General features: G+C 38.4%; 3 protein-coding genes across 3 annotated transcripts; 2 read left to right on the top strand and 1 right to left on the bottom strand.

Moving 5' to 3' along the window:
* Window positions 1-14878: 14878 nt before the first annotated feature.
* On the top strand, window positions 14879-15616 carry LOC145958819 (uncharacterized). The gene has a single exon (XM_083076367.1). It carries the CDS (start codon window positions 14879-14881, stop codon window positions 15614-15616), a length of 738 nt encoding a protein of 245 aa, XP_082932493.1.
* A 1400-nt stretch (window positions 15617-17016) lies between these two features.
* On the top strand, window positions 17017-17877 carry LOC145958818 (uncharacterized). Its single transcript, XM_083076366.1, has one exon. The coding sequence runs from the start codon at window positions 17017-17019 to the stop codon at window positions 17875-17877; it is 861 nt and encodes a 286-aa protein (XP_082932492.1).
* A 5940-nt stretch (window positions 17878-23817) lies between these two features.
* LOC109796359 (uncharacterized) lies at window positions 23818-25619 on the bottom strand. The gene is made up of 2 exons (XM_083076365.1): window positions 24231-25619; window positions 23818-23937 (listed from the first exon to the last, which is right to left on the bottom strand). The coding sequence occupies exons 1-2, from the start codon at window positions 25617-25619 to the stop codon at window positions 23818-23820; spliced, it is 1509 nt and encodes a 502-aa protein (XP_082932491.1).
* Window positions 25620-25704: the final 85 nt, after the last annotated feature.

The raw sequence follows: 25704 nt of genomic DNA, 5'->3' as shown, positions 1-25704 counted from the left end.
AGAATCAAATGGATTTTCACGCCGGGAATTTCAGTAAACAAAATCAAAACCCCTACGGCACCTTCTCCACAATTTGCTTTCACGCCTAATCTTACGAGAATAATAGAAATTAAAAAAAAAAATACCAGACGAAGAAAATCGAGAATCTGCATAAAGCGCAAATATATTCGTGTAGAGAGCGAAAACAAAATAACGGAAATGAGATAGAAATTTTGTTTACCATCATCAAAAACTGAACATGTACATTCTGCAACAGATTCAATTGTAGATCACGAAGCGAGCTTATACATATCCTTATTTTCAATTATAAAAAAGGATAAACGACGATGCTGCAGCGGGACTACCTACCAGTCGCATTGCTTGCGCTGCTAGTTGCGACTTAACGGCTTGGGACAGTTCTTCGTTTCCTCTACGCTGCACTATGTGGGCCTAGAAGGAGAGATGATTTTGGGTTTGTGCTGCTAATAAAAGCCCAATAAACAAATTAGCCTCTACGGGCCTGCAGTTTGAACCTACTCAACAAAAAATGGAACTGTGGACCAAAAAGTACTGATCCGGTCCAAAAAACTTTGATATTTAAAAATTGGTTCATGGTACTTTCTAGAAATATGTAAAATAACACACATCCAAAAAGAACTTTTACAAACTTTAAATTTATTATTTTGGACAGAACTTTTTAGAATTATGTGAAATATAACACACTTTTAAAAAGTATTTTCTAGAATAATAAAAAGTACTTTCCAAAATTATATAAAATAACATACTTTCAAAAAACACTTTCCATAGTAGTAAATTTAGTGTTCCGAAAAGTATATTTTAAAATTATGTAAAATAAAACACTTTCGGAAAGCATTTTCTAGAATAGTAAATTTAGTGTTTTGAAAAGTACTTTCTAGAATTCTGTAAAATAACACACTTTTGGAAAGTACTTTCTGAAAAATTAATTTTATTATTTCAAAAAGTATTTTCTGAAACATTAAGTTTTCTATTTCAAAAATAATTTTTTGGAAGTATGTTAAAAACACAATTCCAAAAAAAAATTTCAGGAACACTAATTTTACTATTTTGAAAAATATTTTCTTTAACACTAAAATTATTTGATGTTGTGTTTTCTAAACATTTAAATGGGGGAAGTGTTTGAAGAAAAAACGTACATTTAGCTCAGTACTTTCAACCCTGTTAAGGAAACCACGTGCACTTATAATATTGTTGAAAACTAATTCTACATACCGAGTGGATACGAAAACTAAAAGATAGGAGGGAAAGGATAATAGTGTGAAAATTAAAAGAGGAGGGGGAAGAGAGTAATGAAAAAACAAAAGAATTAAAGTTACCTACTAAAATAAATAAAAAGTAGAGAAAAAAAAATAAGTGAATGCATGTAAAATCTAATAAATAAATTTTAAAAAAAAAAGAGGGAAAAAGATGTGTGAAAAAAGAAGAAAAAAGTATTAAATCAAATGTTGAATCATAAAATTAAAAAAAAATATATATATATATATATATATATATTTTAAAATTTATTTAAAAAAAAAAAGATGTACTTATATATTTTATAAAAAAAAAGGAGGTGTATATATAATGAAGTTTAAGAATTTCGACTTCCATGGACCCTTCCGGATATATTAGTGCTAGCACACAATGTTTGAATCCACGGGAGTTGGCCCAAGAGTAAAAGGATTGTTAGATGAATTTAGAGTATTTCTAGTGGAGGTTGCTTATAAGTAATTTTGCTAAAATTTAAGTATCCCATAAATCTAATGTGACATGATATGACACTGGAGGTTGCTTATAAGCAATCCCACTGGAAATACTCTTATAGATTTAAACTTAATTTTTATTGTTGTAAAAAAAAATTAATAAAAAAAAAATATATTTTAAAAAAATACTTGAATTTATTCTTTACATTTCTTTTTAGTAAGGTGTAAGTAGGACAAATCCTAAAATTCAATCAATTTATTTTATTGAATTAATTTTCATTTAAATATATTCTAATCGATCCAATTATAATTAAATTAGATAACAGATAAATAAATTTTTAATTCGATTAATTCAACCAACTTAACCCGATTTAAAATTAATATTGATTATAAAATATTAATTACATATTTGAGTCAGATATGTATTAATCATATAAGTTGGTTTTAAAAAAAATCTTGAAATATATTAATACTTTAATAAAATTTTGATTATCCAATTCAAGGTTAAAATTTGGTCAAGTTAGGTTGCTTAAAAAAAAATCTCAACTCAACCTAACTACTTATTATATTTCATTAAATTGGGTCAAATTTAACTTGAATTGCTTGCACACTTACTTTCCAGATTTATTAGGCTTAACCCAACAAATATGGGTTCATATTGGACCTTCTTTCAAATGTTCAAAATGTTTCTCTTTACGATTGGTCAATAAAAAATGTGAGGTAAAATACTTTCTAGCTTTATAAGGCTCAAGCCAACAAATATGGGTTCATATTAGACCTTCTTTCAAATATTTACATTGCTTCTCTTTGTGACTGGTTAATAGGAAATGTAGGGTAAATTTTTTTATTAAAGATTGATGAAAAATAAATAAATCAATAATGAAAATTTTAGATAGTCCAATTACTAACATTAGGAAATTTATGTATTTGGAATATTTGGATCCTAACAATGTATCATTTTAAAGGTGTTATGAAATATTTAAAGATCAACAAGGCCTAATGGTTGAAGTTATTTTTCTTACATCATGACTGAAGTTATTAAAATTTCAAATTTTTTCGTATCAATATATGTGCACTTTATCCTTTATTTCTTAACTTTGGTTCATATTAACTTAAGCGTTAGAATTCTCATAAGTATACTACTATCATATAAATTGGTCACCATTAAAGAATTATCATACTTTCTTGAAGTTGCAAGGTATGTGATCACTCTTGTAAAAAAGTGAAATCAATATACAATAATATATTTCAATTGTGAAAAGAAAAAATCTCGTAAATCCAACCCAACTATTTCTAATAGAAGGGACTGATGACATTGTTGGCTCATAAACATTTTGATAATGTTATCTTATAAAGCATTTGTAGTAAAACATACTATATTTGTGTCCGAGGCTATTTAATTGCTAATGATTAAAGTTTTTCAAATTGGTTTGTGAGTGTTACGATGAGTTTGTTCCAATATAAAGGTTTTTAGAACATCATATCAATCATATTTATCTACAATTTTCTATAATATTAATGATTGTGATAATCATTGTGAACACTAATATTATAATCGTTATTATTATTATTGTTGTTATTATCGTTGTTATTGTTGTTATCATTATCAATGTCAGTTGCTACCTATTGTATCTACTGATGACAACAATAATGATAACAACAATAATAACAATGATGATTCTGGTCATAGTAGTAACAACAATGAATAGTGACGATAATGATAGTTGTGAAGATGATAATGATAATGATTTTATTTAGTTTTAAGGCTTAAATATAATTTTAGTCTATCAAATTTATGATAAATTTGTTTTTAGTCCCTCAAATTTAAAATTGTTATTTTTAGTCCCCATAATTTTCAAAAATATTGTTTTAGTCCCTTAGGTCACCAATAACATATTTGAAAGCGACTAATTAAGACAGTTATGCAATATCAACCGGATTTAATGTGATATTTTCACTAATAAGGACACCAATAGGTAAATTTTATGCAATAATTTTTGACAAATTTCTTAACAAAATTTGAATATAAGGACTAAAATAAGATTTTTTTAAATTACAGGGACTAAAAACAACAATTTTAAATTTGAGGGACCAAAAATAAATTTACCCTAAATTTGAGGGACTAAAAACATATTTAAGCCTAGTTTTAATTTCAACCATTAATTTTTTGTTATAATCTAAAAAAATATTATTTAACTCTCTCATCTCTCATGATAAGACATTTTTATTGGATATGTTCTCTCTCTCTCTCTCTCACACACACACACATATATATAGGTTTAAATATGTTTAGTCCCTCAAATTTAAGATAAATTTATTTTTGGTCCCTCAAATTTAAAATCATTGTTTTTAGTCTATGTAATTTTTAAAAATCTTATTTTAGTATCTCAAATCACCAATGACATATCTAAAAGTAACAAATTAAGACGGTTATGCAATATCAATTGAATTTAATGTGATATTTTTATTAACAAAGACACCAATAAGTAGATTTTATGCAATAATATTTGATAAATTTCTTAACAAAATTTGAATATAAGGACTAAAATATTTTTTTTTTAAATTACAGGTACTAAAAATATCAACTTTAAATTTAAAGAACCAAAAACAAATTTATCCTAAATTTGAAGGACTAAAAACATATTTAAGTTATATATATATATATATATATATATATATATATATATATATATATATATATATAATTGTCATTTTTTTACTTAGGGTGTCTTGCACCGAACGCAATTCCCACAATTTAAATATGAGTTTAGAGTTAACTTAACATTGTAAAATTGATTTCTAAAACTAAGATTGTTTTTGTTTATATACTTTATTTCACTTACGTTTCTAATGAATATATGAGATTTGAATTTTACTCAACCCTTATAGTATTAACCAAGAGTATGTTTCAAAAAAAAATCTAAAAGTAAGGAAAATAAATAAAAAAGAGTATGGAGAAATGGACAAAAAATAAATACAATAAAAAGATGAAATGTGGGTTTAGGCCTAATCCAATCATGGATAATCTTTATATTACAAGTTAATTTTGTAGAATTTAGTTGAACCATAACCAAAATTAAGAAAAGGTTACCCATCATTTATCTATACATCAAGCTCATTAATTGTGCACGAGGGTTGTCTCACTTATATCCTATATTTTTACCTTATCTCTAGCTAGTTGATGTGGGACTTTGATTGTCTACCATACACCTCCTCATGCCTTTTAAAATGGTGCATGGATAAATGGTGAATTATCTTTTAAAATGTGAATTTATACCTAATTCAACTTACAAAGCTACAATCTTACAAATATAACTTATAAGATGAAAATTTTTCTCTTATATACTATATTTTGACCTTACTTTTAGTTGATATGTGATTTGAATTTTTCCTAATATATATATTACATATCAACCATTATTGAGTTTATGTATATAAATAATTGATCCTTTTTAATATATCATTAAAAAATATAAGTTCGGATTTTCTCAATTCACTCCCTCACATTCAATACAATTAAGCTCGATGCATGGATAAATGATTGGTGACTTTTTTAAATGTGAGTTTAGGCCCAATTGACTTATAAGAGAATTATTTCATCTCATATATTTTATTCTGATTTTACTTCTAGTTGATGTATGACTTGAATTTTTTTTCAATACACACCTTACATTCAACATTATTGGGCTTAATACATATATAAATAGTTGGTGACCATTTTTAATGGATCTAACATGACTATGATATCATATTAATTAAAAATAATATAGGTTTTGATTTTTTCCAATACTCTACATCCAACATTATTAGGTTTTGAGTATATATAAATGATGGATATTCCCTTTTAATAGATATAGCATGATTTTGATATCATAAAGGTTTAAATTAATATATTTTTAGTCCATATAATAGATATTTCTTTGTTTTTCATATAAAATTTTGGGACTATATTCTTTTAAGTTCCTATTTTTTATGTGATTATTTTTAATTAATTTTATTTATTAATAGGCTAAGTGACTATTCTAGGTATTACTCACAACAATTAGTAATATCATGACAATGTTTGATATCTTTAAAAAATCGTATAAATCATTAAAATAACTATTATTTATTTACTTTAAAATAGTTTTAGGAACCAAAAATAGTGATTTTATATTTTAGAGGATGAAAATCAAATAAAAGTATTTTATAAGATTTAAAACCAAAATTTATTTATTTTATGAGGATAAAAAATAATGTTTATAAAGTTTATATGGATGAAAAATAAAAAAAAAATTATGAGGACTATAATTAAAATTCAAGTTTTTAAAATTAATTTATAACTCAAACTTTTAAAATTAATTTATAAAATGTTAATTGTTTCTCCCTTATGTAGATTATTTTAATTTATTTCTAATCGATTTTGGACTTTTTCTGGTCTGTACTTTTTATTTAGCTTTGCAGTTTTGAGATGCATTATAATGATGCATGTGTTGTCTATTGTGGGGGTTAGGAAGATGTCTTTTGTTTCACCCACTTTCCATCAAAGGGCCCCACACTATTAAACATTTAAGAAAAGGTTAGTAAGTTAATGTGAAGAAAGTCATGGAGGAAGATCAAAGGAACATAGTTTAGGACCACTTAAAATTGCCAGAGGCAAGGCACATTCATAAAACAGACAAAAATCACTGCTTCTCAATTAAGCTCGGTATGCTGCATTTGGCTTTCGAAGTACATTTTTATCTTCTTATTTTACTCATAAAAAAATACGCACCTACGTACATGAACAAATGTTAAAAATCTAGTGCAACTGCAGAGGCCAACATGAAAGAAATTTCAAGTGGTCTATATGCTATTATGTTACTTACATGTTATAGGAAAGACGTAGTAATCACCAAATTGCAAACATTATGGTTAATGCTCAGAAGGGGAAATGGCAATGTAAACCAATGAAAAAGCTGGCAGCATCAATGAATGATATTGTCGGGACGATGATCTTCCACAGAGGAAAGAAATCTTATCTCAATTAATTATAGTGGCGTTTCATGCTAATGATTGAATTAATTAGAATTTTAATATATATATATATATATATAACATCATGGTCACCATATATAAAGATTTAGGTATATCAATGAATTATGCATAGAATAATGTTAATGATGGGAATAATGATAATGACTATGTAGTTAATAGTCAATATAAAACTTGAACAGTTTCTAGTGACAACATCATGAATTATGGATGTGGACCAATTTTCAGTCATTTGAAGTAAATGAAAGAATACATCATTCATGTGAATGTCGTTAACTTGTAACTACCAAATTTAGATACTATTTTGTCCTGTAGTTATTGTCAAACTCAACAGAACCTACAAATTTGAATAATTTTCTTTCTCTTTCTCTATCTATCCCTTCCTCTCCTTCACATGATCTGTCATAAACAGCGACAAATGAATGAAACTTAACTTATTTTCTTATAATATTGGAATCCATTTTACATATATGTTGGTTTTGATAAATACTCAAGTCCAACATTCATAAAGCTTCCAATTTTGTTTAATTGATTTTAAGTAGAAAATTGATTTTGACTTGAAACACTTTTAAGAATTTTTTCTGTTAAATAAACAAAGACTAAATTTTACTTTTAACTTGTTTTTAGAATAAAAATATCCATTTTCAAATCATTTCACTTTAAATGATTAGGGCTAATTTAAACTGAAACTAATTTTATTCAAAATTTATTATTTTACGAAAGATCAATAATTAATTTTGAAAATTCCATATTCCTTTAAGTTGCAATTTATCAAAACATTAATGAAAGATCAATGATTACCAACTTGTTGAAGTCATGCTTGATTCTCTTCACATTGTAATTACTTGTGAAATCAAGACACAGGAACTGGAAATCTTTATCAATTGGACAGATGACCAGCCACTCGGAATCTATCAATGCAACTCCATTATTCATCGGAATGAAATGATAAGCCCATAGAAACCGCTGTGAAAGATTAAGAACTGTGTAGTCAACCCGACAATATTTATAATTCGAATATTTTGATGTTTCTTTTTTCATTTTTTGATTCAATATTTTTTTTATACCTTTTTCAGTTAAATATGTTTTGAGTGTTATTGTAGGCCTATCACTAAAATAATTATTATAAAACTTCTCCTAATAAAACCGTTACCAAATAAAGTTATAAATCAAAAATCTAATTAATATATACTCAACTAACTATTAATTCTTATTGGTAACTGAAAAATCTATACTTTTGGTTCTTAAAATAAATAAAATTCAAATAAGAAGGGAATTTCCTAATCAAATATCTTAAACGCAATAATGAAATGAATTGAGTGCGTAACTGTTCATATTTTTTTAATTAATTTAATAAGTAGTTTTGATTAATTCATCTAGAGCTATATCAAAGTGGACTAAAATTAGTGAGTCAATCTGGTTTATTATAGATTTGAGTCGAGTTAGATTAGATTTTTTTCTATTTCAGTTATAAGAAAAATTTGACCCGACTCAATAATAATCCAGCTTATCATGAATTAATTCGTGAATCAACCGCCAAATTGTGATGATTCCAGTTGGCTCACGAGTTGACTCAGTTAATATACTTTTATATTTTATTTTTTATGTTTTCAAATATTAATTTATGTGATCATACATTTGTATTATTGACTAAATTTTATAATAATTAGTTTTAATTTTATATTATTTGTTAATATTTTATTTTTTACTGGTTACTAAACTGATTATAGCATTCTTCTTTGTACTGTGTATGAAGATTGGGGTACCCTTTGATCCCGAGTAAATATAATTTCATCATTTGTCTAACAAACGCGATATCAAAATATAAAACAGAATGTTAGGATTATATATATTTTGTAACACACTTTTTTAATATTTTCTTTAATTACTTTAAATTTATTTGAATTCATAAAATTTGGTAAGTTTGATATCTTATTTAATGATTCTCTCTTTTGATTTTGTAATTTTAATAAATTTTTTAATTAATAAAAAATGTTTTTGTACTGGCCAGCTAAGTTGTCGACTTGTCCTTCACCAATTTATTAACTCAATCAAAGGTTTACCAGCCTGACCAAACAATAAATTCATCATTGCCGAGTTCCTCAGCTCGGCCATAAAATATGGACATCGGAATACGACATCAGCCCAAAGAGGCCACGTCATCAAACAGATAAAAATACAATTTTGTTACCACGCCGCCTGCACGTTCTCGAGAACGAGGTTAGTGTACTATCCAAACCTTGAGATCACATTTTCTTAACAAAGGTCGAGTTCAAACCTTGATATGCCAAGGTCGAGTCCGAACCTTGAGATCACATTTTCTTAACCAAGGTCGAGTTCGAACCTTGATATGCCAAGGTCGAGTCCGAACCTTGAGATCACATTTTCTTAACCAAGGTCGAGCTCGAACCTTCAAACAACAAATTTGGGAGCTCCTCAGAAGCCCCTTCACTCTTACATCACTCGGTGCTTGGGGGGTAAGTGTACTGGCCAGCCAAGTTGTCGACTTGTCCTTCACCAATCTGTTGACTCAATCAAAGGTTTACCAGCCTGACCAAGCAGTAAATTCATCATTGCCGAGTTCCTCAGCTCGGCCATGAAATATGGACATCGGAATACGACATCGACCCAAAGAGGCCACGTCATCAAATAGATAAAAATACAATTTTGTTACCACGCCGCCTGCACGTTCTCGAAAACGAGGCGACAGTTGCAACACATGGCATCTTAACTCCTCGACCTACGGTCTTCGGAGCTCGGGGGGCTAGTGTACTATCCAAACCTTGAGATCACATTTTCTTAACAAAGGTCGAGTTCGAACCTTGATATGCCAAGGTCGAGTCCGAACCTTGAGATCACATTTTCTTAACCAAGGTCGAGCTCGAACCTTCAAACAACAAATTTGGGAGCTCCTCAGAAGCCCCTTCACTCTTACATCACTCGGTGCTTGGGGGCAAGTGTACTGGCCAGCCAAGTTGCCGACTTGTCCTTCACCAATCTATTGACTCAATCAAAGGTTTACCAGCCTGACCAAGCAGTAAATTCATCATTGCCGAGTTCCTAAGCTCGGCCATGAAATATGGACATCGGAATACGACATCGGCCCAAAGAGGCCACGTCATCAAACAGATAAAAATACAATTTTGTTACCACGCCGCTTGCACGTTCTCGAGAACGAGGCGACAGTTGCAACACATGGCATCTTAACTCCTCGACCTATGGTCTTCGGAGCTCGGGGAGCTAGTGTACTATCCAAACCTTGAGATCACATTTTCTTAACAAAGGTCGAGTTCGAACCTTGATATGCCAAGGTCGAGTCCGAACCTTGAGATCACATTTTCTTAACCAAGGTCGAGTTCGAACCTTGATATGCCAAGGTCGAGTCCAAACCTTGAGATCACATTTTCTTAACCAAGGTCGAGCTCGAACCTTCAAACAACAAATTTGGGAGCTCCTCAGAAGCCCCTTCACTCTTACATCACTCGGTGCTTGGGGGGCAAGTGTAGTGGCCAGCCAAGTTGCCGACTTGTCCTTCACCAATCTATTGACTCAATCAAAGGTTTACCAGCCTGACCAAGTAGTAAATTCATCATTGCCGAGTTCCTCAGCTCGGCCATGAAATATGGACATCGGAATACGACATCGGCCCAAAGAGGCCACGTCATCAAACAGATAAAAATACAATTTTGTTACCACGCCGCCTGCACGTTCTCGAGAACGAGGCGACAGTTGCAACACATGGCATCTTAACTCCTCGACCTACGGTCTTCGGAGCTCGGGGGGCTAGTGTACTATCCGTACTGCGTAACCGAGCTCCGAGCTGGGCACCATAACGCAAGCCGACCTCGGACACGCACCGCGTGACATCAGCTCGGTATTTAAGCGAATCATAACTGATCCCCGAGGATCTCGCCCCAAACGAGGTCCGTTATCTAATCATATTACACCTCATCTCAGGCCCAAGGCCCAAAGTAACCCTAATTCACACCTAGGTACGTGCATTACTTATACGAGACTAATACTCACACAAACACTAACTTTAGCATCAGAGTCTCTTTTGCAGGTACCACCCCCATCTTGGAGCACCAAGCGTACCAGCGAAGGAGGCTCACCGATCTTACCTGGCGGATCAGCTCTACAGCAGATTTCCGGTAAGAACAGTTTTAAAAAATATATTATTTTAATACAAAATTATGGTACATGGTGCCAAAATGACGACCAGAATAATTATAGTTTTCCGTCTTAGAAGTGAACTAAAATATGTGTACCGATCAAATATGATATAAAGGTCTGTTTGATTACGTTTCTCTAAAATCACATGTGAAGAAAAAAAAGGAAAAGAAAAATGAAATAAACTTTTTTAGAAGTTTAAATTAACTCATGTTTACGTAAATTTGTATGATTTTTCTCATATTATTTTTTAAAAAATCTTATTTTTTAACTTACGTATATAAAAACTAATTTTAGTTTATAGATAACTTTATTTCATTTTTTTCTATTTCATTTCATATAAGTGTTTTGTGAAAAAATTATCCAAACAAATTCTAATACCCAAATAGAACCAATCCATGCATAGACCAAATAATAGGAGCATAATCTGAAATGCAAAGTATATCTTGTGAGTTGTGCTTCTTCTTTGAAGAAGATATTCCTTACTTATTCCTATACTGTACGGATAAATATGATTTGATATGCAGCTTATGCCCTAATAACTTGGTATTTTGGGGCTTGTCTAACAACATTTGGATAATATTATATCTAATTTAACTTTATTTTAAGAAGGAAAAAGTTGTATTGTTTGTCATTTTTTTACATGCATGGTGTGGTCTACTTAGATCACATGCAACAAAGTTGTGTTTTATGGTGTTCTTTTCACTTATATATGGTGTTTTGGACTTAATATAGATTAAATCATTAATTTGACATGGTTTAAGTACAAGATGAGTGGTAATCAATGGTCTTTTCCTTAATTATTGGTGTATTGATACCGTAATTTTCCCTATCAAGTGCCTCTTCTATTCCTTAATTAATTTTAATCAATAAATCTGAATTTGCTTTAAAAAATCATATATATATAAACAATAGTCATGTCCTTTTTTTAAGACCTTGAAACGTCGCTCTGATGTTACCAAATCCAGAGACAAAGTTAGCGGCGGGCAAACTCGTGCTCACATCAGTTAATATATTCTACTTTTTTTGGCATATAAATGGTGAATTTGCAATGGAACCTGCATGTGTATAAATGTTACTATGGTCCCCTCGCATTTGAGCGTGGCAAAGAGAAAGTTTGCATGAGCAAAGGGTAGTTGCTCTTCTTGTTGTTAATATTAAAGGAGATATTCAAAAGGAGGGGTCCAGAAAGAAGGCCCACTTTAATTTTGAGATCGATGCAAATTCAAATCTGTCAATGGGAATATATGAGATATGAGGAAACAGAAAAATCAAATTGCTTATAGGTATTTATCTGCAATATACTTTGAAGGAAGTTCATTAATTATTATCTAATGTAGCCCGGAATAAGAAAATAATTGCATGACTATATGATTATGAAAGAGAAAGAATTGGGAATAGAGACACATCCTTGGGATGGCCAAGAAAGGTCTAGAATTATGAAAAAATAAATGGAAAGCTGTAGATCGGGGTTTATATATAGAAGAAGAAAAAAAAAAGAGCTTGCACAACTAAAGCAGGCGCATAAAGAAAAAAGCTACAACAAAAATCATTAAATCGGTATTTCAGATAAATTCCATGAAAAAACATTAATATATTGACAACTACCGAGAGCTAGCTAGCTAGCCTCTCACAAGTCCTAATATAAAGAAGGGGTCACCCTCCATCTCTTCTTCAATCTGGCTGAATTAGGTCTGGAAATAAAGGTCACAACTCCTATTACTATCATGTGGTGATCACAAAATAGAGGGATGTAGTTATGGCCTGGTAATGATCTTGTTGAGAGACATAAAATTTGTGCCGGGCTTTGGTGTTGGTATTTTGAATTTAATTTAGTGTTGTATACTCATTCAGTTAATTACTAATTTGATTTAGACTAGTACAAGTCATATCTAATTGTGTAGATTAGTACCTGTACCGTCCCGGTCAGATTTCGACTCGAAGTCTCTACCCGCGATAGTCCGACCCCTCTTTAGCCCTCTCGCCTTATAAGCTCAGGGCTGGAAGGCAAGTGTACCGTCACGGTCGGGTTCCGACTCGATCACTCTACCCACGATAGCTCGGTCCCAACCTAGGCTAACCCCCTAAGGGTCACTCGGTTTATACCTGAGTAGTACACATTGAGGTTATTCCGACCCCCCTTACCTATGGGAGTCAGCTCGGTCGGTCTTCGACTGGGCTTCCGATATGGATCCAATCGGTTAGAACCCGATCTAACCTCCCCACGTTCATCGCGTATCTTCCGGATAAAAACGGTTAAGGAAATCCCCTCATTTACGGGGCCCATGAAGCCCATGAATAAGAAAAGTATAAAACCAAAAACCCTAAGGCGAAGAAGGTAGATTACACTTTCGAATGTTCTAGCTCTAAGGCTTAACCTAGGAAGAAACCCTAGTCCACCTTTTGGCCGGAACATTTTGGCGCCCACCGTGGGGCTCCGGTGAAACTACTCCTGCGCCCCAAGTAATACAGAAGAACCTGCACGTTACTATGGTGAGAGGCGGCAACCCAAACCACGACTCACAAAATCCTACCATGGAGGAGATGATGGCCTTGATCAATGGCTTAAGGGAGGAGAACGCACGATCCAGGGAGAGAGAGGAGGCCATTCAACGAGAGAATGAAGAGATCAGGAGGCGAGCGGATGAGATGCAGGCCATGATAGCGGCCAGCGCCAGGACGGTGGAGGAAGATGTCATGATGGAAGTCCCTAGGGATTTTTGACCTTTCTCGGAAGCCATAGAGGCCAAGACCATCCCGAGGAATCATCGGATTCCTCAAGTCGAGCCTTTCGACGGAACTCAGGATCCCAGTCAGCACTTGACGGATTTCCGAGCTCAGATGCTGATTTGTGGAGGGAGCATGGAAGTTCGCTGTAAGTTGTTCATGGGCACGCTCAAAAAAGCTGCCCTTGATTGGTTTAGTAGTCTCCCTGACCGATCCATCACTGACTTTGATGTCTTCAGTCGGCTCTTCATGGCACAGTTTGCCGCTAACAAGAAGAAGCCACCGATCATGTCGGACTTGTTCGATCTCAAGCAGCAGTGGGAGGAGTCGTTGAAGGACTTTCTACAAAGGTTCAATGAGGTTGCTTTGAGGATAGCATCCTTGGATGAGAGGATGACAGTCATCGCATTCTAGAAGGGCTTAAGGTCTGGGGCTTTCGACATCGCGCTGGAAAGAGCGAATTGTCAAACGATGTCGGAGGTGAGAGCTTTCGCCCTGACTCACATCAAGACGGAGGAAGGACAAATTAACAAAAGGGCTGTTGAAAGCCGAGAGGAGGCAGGGGTAGCAATAAGGAAAGCAACAAACATCTTCGACCGCGTTCAGATTGGAATAAGTGACGTGATCACTATAATATGAAAGAGGGCAATTACCGACAGGCTGATCGGGGCGGTCGGCCAAGGGGCGAGTGGACATGTGCCAACGACGAAGAGAAGTTTACCCCACTCAACGTCCCTAGGAGGCAGATACTCCATGATGTCAACAGCGCAGCATTGTTTGAGTTCCCAGCAGCGACGGAGCGCCAGTTGGGTCCCTTCAAGACCGACTGGTGTGAGTTTCACAGGACTCACGGGCATTCTACGGAAAATTGTTTTGTCCTGGGAAGATAGATCGAACGCTTGATCAAGGAGGGATGTGTGAAAAAGTTTGTGGCAAGGAAATCCGAAGAAGGCTCATCGGATAGGCGACACAGGCGTGTACAAGACGACCCAAGGAGGGATAGGCATAGAGAGAGAACTCCCCCCAAGGACACTCCAGCAAAGTCATCGGAGGTCCATCAGCAAGCAATTCATGGGGATTTTAATACAGTGGCAGGAGGATTTGCTGGAGGAGGAGTCACCTCGGCTGCTCGGAAAAGATACATCCGCTCCGTCCTGTCCGTATCGGAAATCCGCCGACCACCCCAACCCACGATTTCCTTCTCGAACGCCGACTACTAAGGGGTAGCTCCTCACGAGGATGACCCCATCGTCATTTCGACGATAGTAATGGGCTATAATGTGAAGCGCGTTCTGGTCGACCAGGGGAGCTCGGCCAACATCCTCTTTTGGGAAGCTTTCGTGGGAATGAAGATCCCCAATGACCGACTAGTACCCTACACGGGAACCCTAGTAGGTTTTGCGGGAGACCAGGTTATGGCTAGAGGGTACACCGATTTGGAAACAACCTTCAGACAGGGTTCGCAGATGAAAACGGTAACTATCCGATATTTAGTGGTGAATGCTCAGTCGTCCTACAATATACTTATCGACCGACCTACACTGAACAAACTGGGAGCCATAGTGTCAACATCACATCTAAAGGTGAAGTATCCATTGCCGAATGGGGATGTCGGGGTCCTCAAAGTAGATCAAGAGGTCGCCCGAAAGTGTTACAAGGACAGTCTGAAGGCAAGAAGGCGTTTGTATACCGCTCCAGTTGAGAAGCACATCCACTCCGTCGAACTGGACCCCCGAATGGGTCAGTTCGATCTCCGACCCGCCCCCGCGGAAGATGTCAAGGAAGTAGAGGTAATGGAAGGGAGAAACGTAAAGATAGGTACCTCTTTAACTCCCGAGGACGAAGAGAGGTTGGTAAGGGTTCTAAAAGATAATGTGTCGGCGTTTGCGTGGCATTCTAGCGACATGCCTGGCATTGATCCAGATTTCTTGTGCCACAAACTTGCTATAGACCCTAGTGCGAAGGCGGTGATCCAAAAGAGAAGGAAGTTCGACGAGGAGAAATGAAGGGCTGTCGCGGAAGAGATGCAAAAGTTGGTAATGGCAGGACATGTCCGAGAAATCCAGTATCTAACCTGGTTGGCGAATGTGGTCATGGTGCACAAGAGTAGCGGGAAATGGAGAACGTGTACGGATTTCATCGACCTGAATAAGGCCTGCCCAAAGGACTCGTACCTGTTGCCAAACATAGACTGCCTGGTGGATGGAGCGTCGGGATACGAGTTGCTGAGCTTTATGGATGCTTACTCGGGATACAACCAACTCCGAATGCATCCAACAAACGAGGACAAGACAACCTTCATAGCAGATCAAGCCAATTTCTACTACAGGGTTATGCCGTTCGGTCTAAAGAACGCGGGGGCAACTTATCAGCGACTGATGGACAAGGTTCTCATGAATCAACTAGGTCGGAATGTGGAAGCTTATGTGGACGACATGGTGGTGAAGTCAGAAAGCGTCAATCGGCATTTTGACGACTTGCAGGAGTTGTTCGACACTATCGGCAAGTACCAGCTCAAATTGAATCTCGAAAAGTGCTCTTTCGGGGTCCAAGCGGGAAAATTTCTCGATTTTCTACTGACTCATTGTGGCATTGAAGCAAACCCTGACAAGTGCTCGACCATCATCAACATGAGGAGTCCATCCACGGTGAAGGAAGTACAACAACTTGCGGGAAGAATGGCTTCGCTGTCTCGTTTTCTGTCCAGGTCAGCCAATAAGGCGTTACCGCTTTTCCAATGTCTGAAGAAGAATGATCGTTTCGCTTGGACGACCGAGTGTGAAGAAGCTTTCACGGAACTCAAGAGATCACTGGCATCGCCGCCGATTCTGACAAAACCACGATTGAACCTCCCTTTGTTGGTTTACATATCGGCATCCGACCGAGCAGTTAGTTTGGTTCTTGTACAAGAACAGAAAGGTTCACAAGTTCCTATTTACTTCGTGAGCAGGGTCTTACAAGGAGTAGAGACGAGGTACCAGAAGATTGAAAAGCTAGCCCTCGCAATACTAGTTATCGCGAGGAAGCTGAGGCACTATTTTCAGAGCTACGAGGTGGTGATCCGAACTGACCATCTAATTCGCCAAGTCCTACAGAAACCCAATCTGGCAGGTAGAATGATGAAGTGGTCGGTCAAGCTATCAGAATTCTCCATCAAGTATGAGCCGAGAGGAGCGATCAAAGCTCAAGCATTAGCCGACTTCCTGATGGAGTTAACCCCTCCGGTTGAGGAGGGCACAGTCGGAGAAACCCAATGGATCCTATCAGTGGATGGTGCTTCGAATCTAGGAGAAAGTGGAGCTGGAATTGTCTTGGAAGGCCCGGGGGAATACTACTAGAGCAGTCATTACGATTTGAGTTCCGGGCAAGCAACAACCAAGCCGAGTACAAGGAATTGTTAGCAGGGATGAGTTTGGCAAAGGAGATGGGGGCGACGAGCTTGTCAGCTAGAAGCGACTCCCAGTTGATCACCGGACAAGTGGCTGGAACCTTCCAAGCGAAGGATCCTCAATTGGCCAAGTACTTGGAAAAGGTCAAACTCCTATCGGAAAATTTCCAAGAGTTCACACTTAACCATGTACCACGAGAGCAAAACTCGCGGGCCGATCTGCTCTCCAAACTCGCAAGCACAAAGAAGCCAGGAGCCACTCGGTCGGTTATCCAAGAAACTTTAACTCAGCCAAGTATCAATGCTCCACAGGGGAGTGTTCTCTTCATCCAAGAAGAACTCGATTCGTGGATGGGACCGTATATTGCGTACCTGACAAGGGGAGAGTTGCCAGAGGATAAAAGGGAGGCGTCATTGATACAAAGTGAGTCACCCAGATTTGTGGTCATCAATGAGAGATTATATCGAAGGGGTTTCAGCAGTCCCCTTTTGAGATGTTTGACCACATCGCAAGCGCAAAGAGTGATGGATGAAGTGCATGGCAGCATGTGTAGAAGCCATATCGGAGGACGAGCACTAGTATACAAAGTTGCGAGGGCAGGCTACTTTTGGCCGACTCTGAGAAACGACTGCGTCAATTGGGTTCAAAAGTGTGATGGATGTCAAAGGCACGCAACTCTGCACCACTCCCTAGCTGAACGACTCCACTCGATCTTGTCTCTTTGGCCATTCAACAAGTGGGGTATTGACATTCTCGGTCCATTTTTGATTGCGGTGAGACAGTTAAAATTCTTGATAGTGGCTGTAGACAACTCAGGCATTTATTACGTAGTTGTTTTTTGCAGGGGGTTACATAATTACGCTGCCACGTGGCAATGAAACTTAATTGCATTTAATGTGTGGGACCTCTTCACTAGTAGTCGTATCGTCTCTCGTGTGAAAGGACGCGAAATGCCGCGTTTCATTCACGGCTTCTCGCGTACGCCTCCTTGCCCTTATAAATAGACATACCTTACGAATCTTTTTCCATTTCTCTGTCCTTTCCTTCTCCCTTTGTGCTCCGCATCCTCCTCCGTGATTCTTCGAGGCTCATTGGGATTCTCTGGTGGCACGCGGCGGTCTATGGCGGCGCTTCAAAGTTTATTTGAGTGGGAGGTTGTTGTGTGTCCCTAAGTACGTCCATCTAAACCATTTGGCCATTTTATTTGTAGTAAAGCCTGAGTTGTTATTTAAGTTAGGTTTATTCTTATCATGGCGGTCGTGAACTATGGGGAAATGTACAAGTGGGTGAGAGATGATGTTTTGCATTGTGAGTCCTTGATAAGTTCCTGGGATGCCATGGAAAGTTTCTGTAGAGAGCACGTGGTGTGTGGTGAGGGCGACCATATAATTATTTGCGAACCCTGTGTAGATAGGGAACCTGTGTGTATTGAGGGGAGTTCGACGGAGAATTTTACCTTTTGCTACTGCACTTTAATTTCCAAGTTGAAGGTGAGGTGGCCTCTTACTAGTTGTGAGAAAGGAGTGCTTCAAGCCTTAGATGTGGCCCCTACTCAATTCCACCCCAATAGCTGGGCTTTTGTCCGAGGGTTTGAGGTTCTATGTCTGAGCTTAGATATAAACCCGACCGTGGATAAGTTCTTCTACTTCTTTGAGAGTCGCACCAATAAACGTAGTAGTTGGGTGTTTGTACATGGGGTGTCAAATCGGGGGCTCTTGACTTTGTTTCAATCGTCCTATAAGGACTTTAAAAGATCATATTTCTGAATACGTTGTACCTCGGGTAACGAACATGCGCTAGAAGGGTTCCCTTTATATTGGAAACAAAAGACGGTATCCTTTGGGGGGCTATCTGCCGAGAAGCTCTCCGAGGCCGACCAGGAAGACGTTAGAAAACTGGAGGCTCTCAAAACAATTTTCAACACTGCAAAACTTCTAGATTTAGAAAATAGACCCAAGGAACTGAAAATTTACATAGGTACTCGGTTTTCGGCCGATCACCCTTTTCTAATAATGTTTTGTCCTCGTTTTTCTTGTTGACTAATATTCCATTTCGCGTTATTTCAGATAAAATGGCTAGCATGAGCAATCGGGAGTTGATGAAGTTATGGAAGCAACAAGAGGCTTCCAAAGCTGTCGGAACCGCTGTGGTCGGTGAGGGGACGAGAGGCTTGGGGGGTTCTGCTCCGAAGAGTGTAATCGGTGAGAGCCCCCATAAGCGTCGCTGGGAGACCGAGGCACCCGTTACTCTCGTGAATTTGGAGACCGAGATTGGGGGGTACGAGGCCGAGAAGGACGTTGAGGTTCAATCGGCAGAGCAAACTATAAGTATGTGCATTGGCGAGAATTGGGAGCCTATTGATCAAGGAAATGAGCAAGGGAGAGTCCCATCTTTTTGGGATGAGAAGTTTAACCATTCCTTTCATCCGTCATACCGATTTGTTGGAAGGGGATAAGGGCGACCTAGAGAAGATGAGCGCCTTCTCTATTGCCAAGGGAGTGGAGTCTCTAACGAATCGCCTCTCGGCTTTGTCCCTTATTAATGAGGACAAGATTCGTGGAATGGCCAGGGAGATCAAGTTGCAAGGGAAGAAAATCAATTCCCTTGAAGAGAGTGTCGCCAAAGGCAAGGCTAACTTAAGGTGGATTGCCAACGAGGGGGGATAAGTTGTTGGAAGGCCGACGTGCCTTCGAAGACGATCGGAAATCTTGGGAGGCCGAGAAGTCAGTTATGGAGAAAGATCTCGAAGAGGCTCGTTTGGCGCGAGACAAGAATGCTGATGCCGCTCAAGTTTTTGAGAGTGATGTGGCAACGATGAAGGTGGAGATTGAGAAGTTGCAATATGACCTTCATGCTGCCAAAATGGATGCCCTGAAGAAGTTCATGCAAGGCTTTGATGCTGCTGATGCTCAAGTGAAGTTTTTGCACGCCGATCTCGACCTTGATGGCATTGGATATTTCAAAGAGATCATAGATGGGCAGCTCGTAGATCCTCCCGAGGATGACTGACTCTACTTTGCAGTCGCTTTGCCTTTTGTATAAGTTTCTACATATGTTTCGTGTTCCAGTCTTAATTTTCTAGGTTTAAAGTGTGTAACTGGTTGACCTTGGTATCTCTAAAATTTGATGTTCCTTTGCCTAAGTTTTGCTTATGTTCCCTGTTGCATTATTTGTTTTTGAGCTTTCAAATCGATCAAAAGAATTTGGATAATGATTAAAATTTTCTAAGTTTAGAGTGAGCATTTGCCAAGCTGAATCACCTAAATGAGGAATTTTTCTAAGTTAAAAGGATCAACTCGCCCAAATTCCGAAAATGAGGAATTTTTCTAAGTAAAAGGAGAAACTCGCCCAAATTCCGACTCCAAGAGAGTGGTAGATTTTCTAAGTTAAAAAAGGACCTTTTGTGAAACCAATCGTTCAAATTCCGATTTGAACAATATATAAAATCTTTCTAAGTGATATTTTGTGAAACCAATGGTCCAAATTCCGATTTGGAGAACATAAAGTTTTTCTAAGTAATAAGTGGTGTTTTGTGAAACCAATCGTCCAAATTCCGATTTGGAGAACATAAAGTTTTTCTAAGTAATAAGTGGTGTTTTGTGAACCCAATCGTATAAAATCCGAATTGAATCGTCCAAACGCCGAGAAAATTTCTAAGTTAAAAAAGAGGAATTTTTCTATTTGGAAATTCCGATCGAATATTGGGACACAAATTTTTCTAAGTTAAATAATGAGTCCTTCCAGAAAGAGCCGGCAAAATTCCGACTACTAATTTGAATGTAAATTTTCCTAAGTTATAAACACAAGCCTTGATCGTTCAAATCGCCTAAGTTCCTACTCGAACATCGAGTAGGAAATTTTCTAAGTTGCTAATCCAGTCGGTCAAATTCCGACTTGTTGAAAAACAAGGAAAAACCTTTTAATGTTGGAAATGAAATTGTGTAAACAATCGGTCAAATCCCGACTCGTTTAATCAAGTAGGCAATCTTTTAAGTGGGAAACGAAATATTGTTAACCAATCGATTAAATTCCGACCCGTGTTAACAAAGTGGAAAATCTTCTAAGTAGGACATGAAATTTTTCTAACTATTCGGTCAATATCCGACCCATTTTAATCAAGTGGAACATCGTCCAAGTCGAAACTGAAGCTTCACGATCCCATCGGTCCAATTCTGATCCGTATAATTAAGTAGACGACCTTATAAGTTGGAAATGAAATTTTACTAACCAGTCGGCCAATTTCCGACTCATGTAATCAAGTAGATAATCGTCAAAGTAGGAAATGAAATATTACTAACCAGTCGGTTAAATTCCGACCCGTGTTGACCAAGTGGAAGATCTTCTAAGTAGGAAATGAGATTTTTCTGACTAATCGGTCAAATTGCTCCGACAGGTAAATGAAGTTTTAAAAGTGAATTTTCGCGGATCCATTCGGACGAATTCTGAGGCATAGAACAATCAAAATTTCGATTGAATAAATGGATGAGAGATCTTCCATTAGATTGATATGCTTGTCCTGCCAATTGTAGGACATTTAGTTAGTTAAAATCAACCTCCCTCGTATGGAGAAGTCGCCCGAAAGCCGACGATGTCTTCGAGTTATTTATACTCGCCCAGTCGGACTTTTGCCGACAATCACGAGTTTCGGTCTTCGAGTTATTTATACTCGCCCAGTCGGACTTTTGCCGACAATCACGAGTTTCGGTCTTCGAGTTATTTATACTCGTCCAGTCGAACTTTTACCGACAATCACGAGTTTCGGTCTTCGAGTTATTTATACTCGCCCAATCGGACTTTTACCGACAATCACGAGTTTTATCGCCTTTAAAAATAACACATGTTAGGAGTCATGAAAAAAAACAATGAGATGACATTTATTTGAATTGAAAAGGCGGTGCCTCGTTAAAAACCTTCTCAGCAAAAACCCCTCATATTTTTACGGGGAAAAAATACTGAGTTAGGAAAAGAGTGCACCTAATACAAATGGAAAGAAGAGTTTAGCTATAATAAAAGCGTAGATTTGCAGCGTTCCAGGTTCTCGATATCATCCCTCCATCCAAGGTTCTCAGTCGGTAAGCTCATTTTGCCGACCACATCATCAATTTTGTAAGGGTCGACCCACTTGGGTGACAACTTGTTCCTCATTTGAGTTAGCTGAGCGCGCTTCAGAACAAGGTCTCCTACCACAAAATCTCTTGGGACGACTTTTGTGTTGTACTTGAACGCTGCTCTTCTTTGGGCTGCTACTTGGTTTATCCTTGCTCTCTCCCTTGTTTCAGTGATCAAGTCCAAATCAACTCGTCTTCCCTGGTCGGATTCCTCCTCAGAAAAAGCTGTAGTACGTACAGAAGGTTCTGCAATTTCGATCGGGATCATGGCATCTGTACCGTACACTAGATTAAAAGGAGTATCTTGGGTTGATGAATGAATAGTTGTGTGATACGACCATAGCACTCGGGGAAGCTCCTCCACCCATGAAGCGCCTGAGTCTTGGACACGCTTTTTTAGACCTGAGAGTATCACTTTGTTGGCCGACTCCGCCTGGCCGTTAGACTGAGGGTGTTCGACAGAAGTGAATGTCATTCGGATACCGATCTCCCTACAGAAGTCACGAACTCGAGCACTTGCGAATTGCGTTCCGTTATCCGATACGAGAACTTGGGGAACGCCATATCTGCATATTACGTTCTTCCATAAGAACGTCCTTATCTTCTCCGCCGAGATGGTGGCTACTGGCTCCGCCTCAATCCACTTGTTAAAGTAATCTACGGCCACCACCAAGAACTTCAACTGTCTCACCGCAATCGGGAATGGGCCGAGAATGTCAATGCCCCACTTGTTGAAGGGCCAAGGAGATAAGATTGAGTGGAGTCGTTCAGCTGGAGAATGGTGTAAAGTTGCGTGCCTTTGACACTCGTCACACTTCTGAACCCAGTTGACACAGTCATTTCTAAGGGTCGGCCAAAAGTAGCCTGCCCTCGCACCTTTATACACGAGTGCTCGTCCTCCGATGTGGCTTCCACACATGCCACCATGCACTTCATCCATCACCCTTTGTGCTTGCGATGTGGTCAGACATCTCAAAAGGGGACTACTGAAACCTCTTCGGTACAATCTCTCATTGATGATCACAAATATGGCTGACTCTCTTTGTATCAATGAAGCCTCTCTTTTGTCCTCTAGCAATTCCCCCCGAGTCAAGTATGCGATGTACGACCCCATCCACGAATCGAGCTCTTCCTGGATGAAAAAAACACTCTCTTGTGGGAAATTGATACTCGGCTGGGATAAAGTTTTGCTCTCGTGGTACGTGGTTGAGTGTGAACTCTCAGAAATTTTCCGATAGGAGTTTCACCTTTTCCAAATACTTGGCCAATTGAGGATCCTTCGCCTGGAAGGTTCCGGCCACTTGTCCGGTAATCAGCTGGGAATCGCTTCTAGCTGACAAGCTCGTCACCCCCATCTCTTTTGCCAAAGTCATTCCTGCCAACAGTGCTTCATACTCTGCTTAATTGTTGCTCGCCCGGAACTCGAAGCGTTGTGACTGTTCCAACAGTATGCCACCCGGACCTTCCAAGACAATTCCAACTCCACTTCCTCCTAGGTTCGAAGCGCCATCCACCGATATAATCCATTGTGTTTCTCCGACTCCCCCCTCCTCAACAAGAGGGGTCAGTTCCATCTGGAAGTCAGCTAATGCTTGGGCCTTGATTGCTCCCCTTGGTTCATACTTTATTGAGAATTTAGATAACTCAACTGACCACTTCATCATTCGGCCTGCCAGGTCGGGTTTCTGCAAGACTTGTGGAATCGGATGATCAGTGTGGATTACCACTTCGTAACTCTAGAAGTAGTGCCTCAATTTCCTCGCGGTGACCAGTATCGCAAGGGCCAGCTTTTCGATTCTCTGATACCTCACCTCTGCTCCCTGTAAGACCCTACTCACGAAGTAAATAGGAACTTGAGAAGCTTCTTGCTCTTGTACCAGAACTGAACTGACGGCTCGCTCGGATGCCGAAATGTAAACCAACAAGGGCAAGTTCGGTCGTGGTTTTGTCAGGATGGGCAGAGATGCCAATGACTTCTTGAGTTCCGATAAGACTTCTTCACACTCGGTCGTCCAAGCGAACTATTCATTCTTCTTCAGACATTGAAAAAGGGGCAGTGCCTTATCCGCTGCTCTTGATAAAAAACGGGAAAGAGAAGCCATCCTTCCCGTCAGTTGCTGTACCTGTTTCACCATAGATGGGCTCCTCATGTTGATGATGGCCGAGCACTTGTCAGGGTTTGCTTCGATGCCGCAATGAGTTAACAGGAAACCAAGGAATTTTCCTGCTTGGACCCCAAATGAGCACTTTTTTGGATTCAACTTGAGTTGGTACACACTGATAGTGTCAAATAGATCCTGCAAACCGTCAAAATCCCGACCAGTGCTCACCGACTTCACCACCATGTCGTCTACGTAAGCTTCCACATTCCGACCCAGTTGATTTACTAATACCTTGTCCATTAATCGTTGATAGGTTGCCCCCGCGTTCTTTGAGCCAAACGGCATAACCCTGTAACAAAAATTAGCCTGATCTGCTATGAAGGCCGTCTTATCTTCGTCTGTCGGATGCATACGTATCTGGTTGTAGCCCGAGTAGGCATCCATGAAACTCAACAACTCGTATCCTGACGCTCCATCGACCAAATAGTCTATGTTAGGCAGCGGATACGAATCCTTCGGGCAAGCCTTATTAAGATCGGTGAAATCCGTGCACATCCTCCACTTCCCATTACTCTTGCGAACCATCACCACATTCGCCAACCATGTCGGATACTGAATTTCTCGGACATGTCCCGCCAGTACCAATTTCTTTGTTTCTTCCGCAATGGCCCTTCGTTTCTCCTCTCCAAACTTCCTCCTCTTCTGGATTACTGCCTTCGCGCTAGGGTCTATAGCCAACTTGTGGCACAAGAAATTTGGAACAATTCCAGGCATGTCGCTAGAATTCCACGCAAATGCCGACACATTGTCTTTTAGAACCCTCACCAATTTCTCTTCGTCCTCAGGAGTTAAAGAGGTCCCTATCTTTACATTTCTCCCTTCCATTATCTTCACTTCCTTGACGTCTTCCGCAGGGGCAGGTCGATGATCAAACTGACCCATTCTAGGGTCCAGCTCGATGGAATGAATGTGTCTTTCAACAGGTGTGGTGTATAAGCATCTTCTCGCCTTCAAACTATCCGCATAACACTTCCGAGCAACCTCCTGGTCCACCTTGAGGACTCCGACCACTCCATTAGGCAACAGATACTTCACTTTTAGGTGCGCGGTTGATACAACGGCCTCCAGTTTGTTCAACGTAGGCCTGCCGATGAGTATATTGTACGACGACTGGGCATCCACCACTAAGTATCGAATGGTCACCGTCTTCATCTGCGAGCCCTGACCGAAGGTCGTTTCTAGATCGGTGTATCCCCTAGCCATAACCTGATCTCCTGCAAATCCTACCAGAGTTCCCGCGTAAGGCACCTGTCGGTCGTTGGGGATCTTCATTCCCACGAAAGCTTCCCAAAAGAGGATATCGGTTGAACTTCCCTGGTCAACCAGAACGCGCTTCACATTATAACCCATTACTATCGTCGAAATGACGATGGGATCATCTTCGTGAGGAGCCACCCCTTCATAATCGGCATCCGAGAAAGATATTGTGGGACGC

Source organism: Cajanus cajan, chromosome 6 (genome assembly GCF_000230855.2).
Source record: "Cajanus cajan strain Asha chromosome 6, NIPB_CcT2T_4, whole genome shotgun sequence".
Classification (NCBI taxonomy): Eukaryota; Viridiplantae; Streptophyta; class Magnoliopsida; order Fabales; family Fabaceae; genus Cajanus; species Cajanus cajan.
Note: the sequence above shows the minus strand (reverse complement) of the source record. Positions and strands in the feature narration are given on the sequence as shown.

What these genes read in the sequence shown, in the direction of transcription:
- LOC145958819 (XM_083076367.1), top strand. Translation starts at nt 14,879, where the DNA reads ATGGGCTATAATGTGAAGCGCGTTCTGGTCGACCAGGGGAGCTCGGCC.
- LOC145958818 (XM_083076366.1), top strand. Translation starts at nt 17,017, where the DNA reads ATGAGTTTGGCAAAGGAGATGGGGGCGACGAGCTTGTCAGCTAGAAGC.
- LOC109796359 (XM_083076365.1), bottom strand. Translation starts at nt 25,619, where the DNA reads ATGGGTTATAATGTGAAGCGCGTTCTGGTTGACCAGGGAAGTTCAACC. An exon ending in GCCCATCTATGGTGAAACAG is followed by an intron (nt 23,938 to 24,230) that starts GTACAGCAACTG and finishes CTTCGTGAGTAG; the next exon opens with GGTCTTACAGGGAGCAGAGG.